Source organism: Carcharhinus amblyrhynchos, chromosome 2 (assembly GCF_965287045.1).
Source record: "Carcharhinus amblyrhynchos chromosome 2, sCarAmb.v2.hapA, whole genome shotgun sequence".
Lineage (NCBI taxonomy): Eukaryota > Metazoa > Chordata > Chondrichthyes > Carcharhiniformes > Carcharhinidae > Carcharhinus > Carcharhinus amblyrhynchos.
In genome coordinates this window covers 14,679,269-14,690,311 of record NC_137325.1, presented here as the reverse complement: position 1 = coordinate 14,690,311, position 11,043 = coordinate 14,679,269, and the positions used below count along the sequence as shown (strand labels likewise).

Sequence of the window (11,043 nt, the reverse complement as noted above, 5' to 3'; positions counted from 1 at the left end):
GGCGATTTCCGCCGCTTCGGATCCATTGAAAAAAAACCCGGGTAGAAGTTTTGTAACATTCAGAACCCCCATCGGATACCAGGCGGTAATCCACTTCTGCCGTTTTATTATATTAGAAAGTCTCTAATTCTCAAGAGCAAGGGGTTTTAGTTCATTATTCATTTCGCAATTATTTTGAACATATTTCACATTTTTCGATGGGGAGGAATTAATTCCTGGGAATCGAAAACTAATAGAGATTTATACATCAATACGACAGATCACTCAGAATTGTGGTACCGAATTTAATTTGTGTCGTATTGTTATCAACTTGTTTGTGGGAAATTATAGTGTAAGGACTCCGAATGCAGCCATCTCCACATTCATGCTTCTTATTAAAATGATCAGCAATCTCTTTTTGATTTTATAACCAATTTACATCCGTCAAGACATAAGTTTTTATTACGTAATGTCGTTTCCACCCAGATAGCGTTTTATTTATTGTGCATTCAACATTGTTAATATTCATCGTGATTCATTGGTAAAGTTCTTTGAAGTGTTTTCTCAGAGCAAGTATTATAATTGAGATTAACTCTCATTGTTAGTGAGAAGAATTCGCCGCAGATCCTGTAATCGACTTGTATGTGGGCTCACTCTGGCAATCGGAACCAACCTGGGCAAGTGTAAATAAATCTTAGTTCTTCGCCTCCGGCGGCACAACGCTGGATAAAATGCAATTGGGGATGTGAATGATAATGAAAAGAACATGAAGCTGTTAATATCGGTCTGGCTATTTATTGCCCAAGTGGAACTTTTGAAAAGCTTAATTCACTTTACCTTTTGCTGCAACAGGCACTCGTTTCGTTTTATGCTTTTGGAGATGGAATTGTTGATGTCTGGTTTGTGATAGGAGTGGTGTTTCAGCCTTTGTGTGCTGTTGTAATGATATTTTTTATCGGAATTATGTTCGCGCGGTGCCAGATAATTCAAATGTAACTTTATTGCAGTGTTAATGTAAGCCTGCTTGTGACACTAATAAATACATATATATATATAAATGCCTGTGCAAATTTGAACTGACTGTACTGGCGGGTCTGGAAGGTGTTTGTGTAGCCGGGGAGAACAGGGGGGACGGCCTGTGTCCTGCAGAGGGCGCCTGGGGTACACGCTGCGGCTCCAGTCTGAACATTCACACACGTCCAGGTGTCCTTTCTGTCTCCCACACGCTCCATGCAAGACATCGCCGTGTGTGCGCTACGCTAATCCAATTCTGCGAGTGGCTTTGCCCCTGTGAATCAGTTAAATTGCCACAAAGAGCAGTCCCTTGTTCAAACACTTCCCAAATATTTTATAATAAATTTAAAGTGAGGACCGTGCGGGCGTCTTTAATGAACTTTGAGATAAAAGATCATTCACGGTGGCTCAATCGCAACACAAACATCAGGACCGCCGGCATCTTATAGAACTTCTTACATTACAGTCACCCTCACAGAAAGTAAGAACATTTTGTTGCAGTTTTTAAGACTTTCCTTGTCCCCCTCTATTTTTGCTTCCAAAATTTGCTTGCCTAAGTACTGCCACATATACATTTCACTGAAATACTGTATCTGTGTGCCCAGCGCACTTCTAATTAACTTGATCTTTCACAGGTCACTTTCCAAGACCACCACCCTCCCCCCCCCCCCTTTCAATTCCTGGAGTGTTAGACTGGGGTTTATTTTCACAGTATTGGGATCAGCCCTGATTTGCATTCCAAGCGCACATCGAAGTGTAGTTCACACAGCCAACGGGAGCAGACTCGAGATTTTTATCGGGTTTCTGGGTTGTGGGAACAAAGAGCTTGAAATTGGTATAAGGAGTAAATAAGTCCGTCACCACCCGATTTTTTTTTCTCTCTCTCACTCAACCAACATTCTGCAGAAACGCTGGCAATTATAGAGGTATTCCGAAACATCATTATGTTCAAACCTGTGTGTACTCCTATTAATCTAAAACCTGGCAAATGCGATGCCCTGTTATATGTGAGGCAGATGGAATGACACAAATCGCAATGAATCTTATAAAAAATATATCCGAATTTTACTCACATTTATGAATGTGGGGTGTGACATTTGACTTGATGAATTTAGTTGTTTTTTGTTGTACATTACCTCTTATTATTCCACTTGTATAAGTTTTCTTTCAAAAAAAATCGTAAATGTGTGTCTTTAACAATGACCAAGGGAAACAATGATGTGGATCTCCCAGTCCGAATAAACAATCATTAAAAAATATAAAGAGGGAGGAATTTCCCATCCAGCGGCTGCTGTTCAAAGCAAGCAGCGGCAAATCATTGCCAGCTGCCCTCAGTCAAACAGTAGGAGAGTTTCAATATTTTTCTGTGTATTTGTACAGAACTTTGAATAGTAAAATGCTCTGAGCTAGAATTGTAGGTGACGGAGGAGGAACCTTGGTGGGGATACAGGGAAGGATGGCAGCCTCCGTTACCATCAATTTCTCTTAGCATGCATCATCCTCGCTCACAACACTGACCTGCCCGTCTTTACAGAGAGAATTTACAAACAAAAAAAACCCCTCGTGTTTTACATTTTGTGACCGTTCGAATCAAACATTTCGCTGGCAAGACTGACGGAAGGTCTCGCTCCTTTCTTTAACTCCTGACTTGGTTGAGTAAGAAACGTCCATGGGATGAAGCTATGTGCCCCATTAAACTTAAATTGTCAGTGTCTTGCTCATGTCATGTTTAGACGTCCCCGTTAGACCGTATCAAACACAAACAAAGCGTCACGGATACCCAAACACAGGAGGAATTTGAAATTTTGACTTTCACTGGCGATTTACTCCTGTAACACAATTTAAAATCGCCTAGACATCGGCGACAAGCAGTCTGATATTAACACAACTAGCCCTTGTAATGTGTCACTGTAAACAATTGTATATAATCCCGACATTAGTAAAATAAAACATTGTGTCATATTAAAATACAGCACAATATTTGGAGCATTTCAGAATAATTAAGAAGCTACATTATCTTCAAGGTCATTAGCCACACTGAGTGAATATTTTCATCCTCAATTGCTGTCAGTTCTTTTAAATTAAGCTTTTTTTATATATATCGGTGATTTAAACATTAAACTATCCCGTTACAATATATATTTTTAGAAATCAGTGAATGGGATGGAGTGGTTCCGTTCAAAATGTGGATTTTATTTTTGACTGCAGGGAGAGTGTGGTAAAGGCAGGATCGCAAAGCAAAAGCTCTTGCTGTACAAATAGCCGGAGGTGGAATAAAGTTCACGTTGAGGTCTTCATGTGTGGAGAATGGCCCAAAGAACAAGTCAGGTCCACCTGCAGTGTCCTGAACGGAATACAAAGAATCGCATTGTGCCCAGGGAGTAAAGTCACTTCGAAAGCAGAGGGGGAAAAAAACCGCAACTCAACCAGGGGAAGATCTAAAACTATTCCATGCAGAAGTATTACAAAATATATCCAATATGTATCCACCAGAACTCAGATCGCTCACTAGAGCAATACTGTCTTTGCTACATTTTGCGGTTTGAAAAAAAAGATTAACTATGTTTCGGATGCTTAAAGTCCTGGTTTAACATTAGAAATTGTTATATTTATTATAGAAATTAGTTATCTCCAAGCAGTCATGTTTCCAGTAATTTATTTTTTAAAAATCGTCCTGAGAGAGAGGAACGCGTAGACTCTGATCCGGTTATTTGTAAATGCATCTTGGGGATGAGCTACGAGTTTGAAATGGATTAATTACAGGACTGGCACACGCCTCGTAGATATCGGTAACCAGTCGATTACAAGCATGTGGAGGTATCTCAACCCTCAATAGTTAATCGATCATAAGTGCGGGCTATCTCAGCACTCGATGACCAGACCCGTAGATGTCAGCTACAGAACAGGATACATTTTCCACTATAATAAACGTACTTCTATCTGGATAATTCCCCGCCTGGGTTTTTTGGATGATTCTGCGAGGACCATTATGTTACGGTTTTATAGTTAATAATGGATTTCAAACAAAACCCACGGACTCCAAAGGTCAATTAGAAAGATATTTTAAAGACACATCCCATTTATTGTTCTCATTCGCACGAATTCCGAGGGGGAAAAGCAACCCAAGGCTGCTGAACAAGGCGGTACAGCATTGCTTTCTAATGCTGGTATTGTGTAAAATTAAAATTAATTCCCAAGAAAAAAATGAACACCCGGGACCTGTTGATAGGGAACGAAATTGACCATCCATACATCCTTGGTGGCAATACTACCCCCCCCCCCCCCCACCGAACCCATCCAACCTGGGCATGGGGAGCAAAGAATGCGAGAATCACACTTCTCACCTCCTCTTGCAATCCCGTTTGTCTCAAACGGGCAGAGTTGAACAAGTTCGTTTAACACACATCTGCAAATGGAGTCACACCTCAGCAGTTTGGAAATGGGTTTAATTAAGGGAGCCACCGAGCCTCCATTTAACACGTTAGCCCGGCTGGCCGAACGGGATCTTAAAACACTTCAAATCTGTGTTTTTTTTTGGGGTGGGGGCAAATGTTACGGCCTAAAATGTTTTCCATTCAGCACGCGAAACGGTGCAGACTTTACACTGCCTTCGAGGATAATTGGCCTCATTTTTGTGTGCACTCTCAGGCGGTGGTGTGAGGGAACCCGAGGAGAATCCAGTCGTGCAGACAAAGTTCACACTTGCAGCGAGCGGGGACAGGTTCAACCCTTCCAACTCCCACACTGCAAACCCTTTACCTTTCCAAATTTAGGAGATTAGCAACTGGGAAAGGGGGGAATAGAGAATACATTGGAATTTTTTTTTAAAAAATGAATACTTATTTTATTGAATACAATTTTTTTAAACATGAAATCTCCTTTTAAAATGAAACCTCCGTTTTATTTACGTCTGGGGCAAGTTGTTGTCAGGACTGGAAATGCTTTGTGTCCAAGATATTTTGCATTTTGGTTAATAAGAAGCCTCTTTCTAATCTTTAAACAGAGCGTTAAAAAAACAGGAAGGCCAAAAAAATTTTTAAAGTGATGAAGTGGAGGAGACTGGTGGTGGTGGTGGGGGGGGGGGGGGGCGGAGGGGGTTACAAATACCCAGAAAGGGGGCATCGCTTTATTTTGTAAGTGGCATCCCTATGGGAATAGAGTGGGGTGGGAGAGAGGCTGGGGTTTAGAGTGAGGATGGGGCACTGAGACGCCACCTCAGCTGTGGGAGATGTGTGTGTGTGTGTGTGGCCAGGACCAGCAGTAACTGGTGTTCCAGAGGCAGAGGCGTCAATTGGATGTTGTTGCCTCGGGGGGTGGGGCTGTGGCCGAGGAAAGAGAGGGGGGGGGGTGTAAAGAGAGAGAGAAAAGAAACTGCGTAAAAGTCTTGTCAAGTGACGGATGCTCAAAAGTTCAGAAGGTTTCCCCCCCCCCCACCACCTCCCCAACACACCCCCTTCAATATCCAGTCTGCCACCCCGCGGATAGAAGGAGAATATTTGAAAGGGGGGGGAGAAAAAAGTTTTGGAGCGAAGAGTTAAACTTTCTGTACAGTTTGGGCTAAGTCTCTCTCTCTCTCTCTCTCTGTGTGACTGTGTCGTTATTACAGCGGAGGAGGGAAGCAGTCAGATTGGCGAAGGAGGGGAAAGGCAGCGATGCAAGCTCGTTACTCAGTTTCCAGTCCCAACTCCCTGGGTGTTGTGCCCTACATAAGCGACCAGAATTACTACAGGCCGGGCCCGGCTTACACCGGGATGCCGGCCCCGATGGGGATGTACTCACACCCGGCCCACGAACAGTACGCCGCCGGCATGGCCAGGTCTTATGGACACTACACCCCGCAACCCCAGCCTAAGGACATGGTGAAACCTCCCTACAGTTACATAGCTCTCATTACCATGGCTATCCAGAACGCCCCGGACAAGAAGATCACCCTGAACGGGATCTACCAGTTCATCATGGAGAGGTTCCCTTTCTACCGGGAGAACAAGCAAGGCTGGCAGAACAGCATCCGCCACAACCTCTCCCTCAACGAGTGCTTCGTCAAGGTGCCCCGGGACGACAAGAAGCCGGGCAAGGGCAGCTACTGGACTCTGGACCCCGACTCCTACAACATGTTCGAGAACGGCAGCTTCCTGAGGCGAAGGAGACGCTTCAAGAAGAAGGACGCGGTGCGGGAGAAGGAGGAGAAGGAGAGGCAAGGCAAGGAGCCCCGGCAGGCGGCCCAGGAGCCGGACAAGAGCGCCAGCTCGCACACCCTGAGGATCCAGGAGATCAAGACGGAGAACGGGGCCCCCTCGCCTCCGCTGGCGGCCTCCCCCAGCCTCAGCATGGTGCCCAAGATCGAGAGCCCGGACAGCAGCAGCAGCGTCTCCAGCGGCAGCCCGCATAGTGTCCCCTCCAACAGGTCCCTGAGCCTGGACAGCCATGAGCCGCACCCCCAGGCTTTCAGCGTGGAGAACATGGTCACATCTCTCCGGGGCTCTCCCCACTCCTCCACCGAACTCAACCCCGGCCTGGCGCCCTCCTCCAGGACAGGAATAACCCCCTCTTTATCCCTCAGCTACAGCTCCAGCCAGCCTGCCGTCTACAGCTCCTCCTGCAGCCACAGCCTGACCTCGGGCAGCGGGGCCAACGCGGGGACTTACCACTGCAACATGAGCCTGTACTCGGGCGAGAGAGCGCCGCACATGGGGGCCAGCTCGGTGGAGGAATCTTTGCCAGACTACAGCATCCCTTCCAGCACCGCCAGCAACGGCCAGGAGGGACCTGGGACAGGGCGCCTAACCTCCTGGTACCTCAACCAGGCCGGAGATCTCAGCCACCTGGCTTGCAGCCCGTACCCCGGGCAGCAGCAGAACTACCACGCGGTGCGAGAAATGTTTGAGTCGCAGAGAATCGGCCTGGGTAACTCCGGCGTCAGCTCCGCACATGTCAATGGCAATAGCAGTTGTCAAGTGTCCTTTCCGCCGACCCAGACACTTTACCGCACCTCAGGTTCGTTTGTCTACGACTGCAGCAAGTACTGACCCCCAAACACACACATACACATTTCACACACACACACACACACACAGTTTACAAACTTTGATCTGTCTGTGCCACAGATCCCCCTGTGTTCATATATCTATTTCATAGAAACAGAAAACAAAGTCCAATTTGGTTATAAAGGACAGTGTTACTGCAAAAGGAAACGTAAGTTGTTTTTATTTTGCCAAAAAAAAGTTGTTTAAAATATTACACTTTAGTCTCTCAAATCTATTACAATTCTTAGCCAGCTGACCGGGACTTGTTAGAAACTGTAAATGTCGGATAGTAATTTATTTGAAATTGTAGTCGGGTATTATTTTTTAACATGGACCAAATCCCCTCCCGAAAATGTCCCGGTGCTAACTCCAAAGGTTCCCCCGAAATCTTCTTGTTAAATATCCTTCACGATGTGTTACACCTTCTGGTATACATATATATATATATAAAAAGGTAAATTGTATAACGCGATTTTCTTTACTCCTCTTTGTCGACCTTATTCTGAAGGCATTTGCATTGTTTGTTTATAAATAAATGACAATTCGATTCGTGTGCTAATCCCGTCTGATTTGGAAACTGGACTAGTCACTTGTGTCACCTTGGGGTTTTTGCATTCTCCTGGCTTCGACCGTTGCCGGGGAGAGTGGTATATGTACCCTTCAAGATTGCCGATGTACAGACAGAAAACTAAATTGCTAGCTCAATGAGAAAAAAATTCATCTGGCGTCTCCAACCTCAAAAGGTTTCGCACCTTCCCTCCCTCTCTCTCGCTTCTCTCTGCTTCAGAAGCTAAATGTTTGCACGGATCTTCAGCCCCAGTTGACAATTCGGATAAAAATGCCCCTTATCGCCTCTTGCTATCTAAAGACAACAATTAGTCAGTGATTGCAATTGTTTTCCTATTTGATTGCTACCAAATTGGAGCGGCCAGACTGTGATTTAAGGACACAGGGATCACCTGTGGATTGTTTTTGAAAAAACTAAGCCACCAAATTCGCACAATAAATCCAGCTCCTTTTTAAACTGTGACGGTCAAAGGCGATTCCTCCTGCCACCTTACTGTGCGGATGATTCAGCTCATTAGATTTTTAAATAAGAATTCGGAGACCAATCTGATATGTATATATTTGAAGGGATGTCTGCGCTGCGGAGAGACATGAATTCTTACAGTATTTCTCTTAACTCGCTCCTCGCCTCTGCCTTATATATATAAAAAGTAGTGTTTGAAAATGGTATTAAGTAGTATACTCAATGTGAAGTTTGCCACTTGCTTCTTAAAAGTTGACTGAATCGAACTGAACTTTGGGATTTATCAAAGTGTAATTAGACCGCATGCGAATTCTTTCCAATCTCTCTGTCAATTCTCCTTCTTGTCAACTGTCATTTTTTTCTATCAATTCCCTCTCAATTTTCTCTCGATTTTTTTCCCGTCAACTTTCTTGTCAATACCTTCTTTGTTAATTCATTCTCTCCCTGCCTCAATTTTCTGTCAGTTTTCTCTCTTTGTCAATTCCCTCTGTTAATTCTCTGTCAACTCTCTCTATGAATTCTTTCTCTCTGACAATTCTTTCTCTGTCAATTCTCTCTGTTAAGTCTCTCTCTATCAACTCTCTCTGTCAATTCTCTCTGTTAAGTCTCTCTCTATCAACTCTCTCTGTCAATTCTTTCTCTCTGTCAATTTGCTCTGTTAACTCTCTGTCAATTCTATTCTCCTCTCTCCCTCTCTCAATTCTTTTCTCTCTCTGTCAACTGTCCTTTATTTCTCTCTCCCTGTCAGTTCTCTTTCTCTGTTGTAAGTTGGTTGACGGAGGGTAGCTGCGTTTCTTTAAAAAACAATTTAATCAACTCACTTTTGCTAACTTAGGCGGCTAGATTGAACCATCTCTGACCCGTTGTGCTCCCTTCTGAAGTCTTTTGCGGGCATTTAGGTTAGATATTTTGAACTTTCTGAAACGCGGGACAGTTTTAAAGGAATTTAAAGATCAAGGGTTCTTCATTTCCATTTGTGTCGCGATGGAGTATGAAAGGGGGCCGCTGTCTACTTGTATTGATTGATAATGTTATTACGATTCGCCTTTAAAAAAATCCTTGAAGTGTAGCCAGGTAGGGCCTAGACAAAGGCGTCACTCTCTAACCCATCGTTATGTGCACCTCAAGATTAGACGGAAACCAATCTGGTGCTAATAAAGTTACACTCCAGTCTTGTAAAGACAGTGTGTGGAGTTCCGAACCCGCAGCCCAAACTGTAGTTAAAATAAAGATTTGAAAGGTCAACTAATAAACAGAATGAGGCACTGCCTTTTGGCATTGAAGTATCTATCATTTGAAGTTGAAACTTGGAAGCACTTATTACATTAGTGGCATAGCTTTAAATCATATTACTGTATTATATTTGGGAGTATTTATGTAACTCAGTATAGCAAATAAGAGGGGTCCATTACAGCAACCAACAGGCCTCATAAACAATACACAAGAGCATTGGCAAAGGGAAGATTTATTGAGCGCATATTATACCTTATTAGGGCTGGTCGAGTGTTGACTAGACATTTAAAGAAGATATTCTAGAAGACAATTCTCTGCTCCCGCAGGAATTGCACCATTAGACCAGTGTATTAGACAATAGTGACTGTTGTTAAAGATCCCCACGGCAACATTTCACATTGTGATGCATGAAGCTTGAGCGACATTGGAGTTAACTGCGACTTATGAAAAAAATTAAAGTGGGTTAACGAAACAGAATAAAAATGGCTGCCTTTTACATGGCAATTAATTTGCTTGAGCTAGCGTGATTGAGGTCACTGGGATGGTGGTGGGGGGGGAGGGGGAAGCTGTGTAATCTGTCCACTTTGGCCTAATCGAGTTATATTAGACACTGTGATTAACTGTATACACACCATTGCGACAGTTTGTTTTGAATACACACGTGTGGTTGGAGGAGCAAGGAATGAGTGTAGAGTTCGAACAGATTTCATTCCTGACATTTCGTAGATAGCAGGCACGACTCCACAGTCGAACCCGTGTTATTTTAACTGCCCGGTGCGCCGCATCCCACCCCCACCCTTTCTAATTCGATCTGGACGTTGTTCCTTTACATTTTGGTACATTTTAAAAATTGAGCGCCCGAGGCACAAAGCTGCGGACTCGGCCAGAGAGATTTGCTGGATTTGCAAAGAAGTTTCGGTGCACCCATGGCCCACAATGAAGCGGTCCCTAGGGGCTGGTCGAAACTGATAGCACCGGTCGATGCACAAGAAAGTAACCCTGACTCTATTGTACAAGCAAAGCAAAAATTATCCCGAAGTTATTAGTCCAAGCCAATTGGACATCTGTCTATGCTGAGATAAATAGCCCTGTAAATATCGTACAGTTTAAGTTATGGTAAGGATATTGGAAGAAGAGTGCAATAGACAGGCTCCTGGATTACTAGTTGCTTTCACACAAGAAAATTTAACTAACTTACATCAAGTTATATCATTCACAATCCTTTTCCAAATGTTTACCGGCGAAGTAGGTGGTAAAATGGCAAGGGGCCTCAATCTTAACGCTTGGTATATTTGGGCGCATGAGACCGTGGCTATTCGACCTTTAACCAAAAACAAGTGTCGATATTTGAAATATCGAAATACACTAATTGTTTTTATGGACAGCGAAAATCACAAGTATGCTTCTGAGCATGTAACCGGTGACAATATGGAGTATTTGAATGGAAGGGAGGTGTGCCTGCAAACCCATAGTCAACCTTAGTGTTATTGTTCAGTTGTCCCTTTTCTTCCCTCCGTGTGTTAATGACGTTGGCGATTTCTGCCCCAGGATATTGATAGATAGCAAATGACAAAAGAGAGAGCTTATCACTTATGACAGGTGAACCGACAAATAGTTGGGAAACGTAAAATAAAAATTAAGCATAGTAGTTATTGGAATAGTGAAATAATTTGGGCTTTCCTGAGGCTAGTTTGAGTGGGAACTGAGAACGTTGGATACTAGGATATATGTGAAATGAGAACGCGCTGTAAAGTGTATAGAACT

The 11,043-nt window shown here is 43.8% G+C and overlaps 1 protein-coding gene across 1 annotated transcript in view; it reads left to right on the top strand.

The window, feature by feature from the left end:
- Window positions 1-5,504: 5,504 nt before the first annotated feature.
- Window positions 5,505-11,043, top strand: part of LOC145352626 (forkhead box protein C1-B-like) — a 58,470-nt gene continuing 52,931 nt past the window's right edge. Inside the window, exon 1 of the mRNA XM_080202764.1 lies at window positions 5,505-6,987. Coding sequence (XP_080058890.1) covers window positions 5,646-6,987 — 1,342 coding nt within the window. The 5' untranslated portion in view covers window positions 5,505-5,645. The remainder of the gene's footprint in view (window positions 6,988-11,043) is intronic.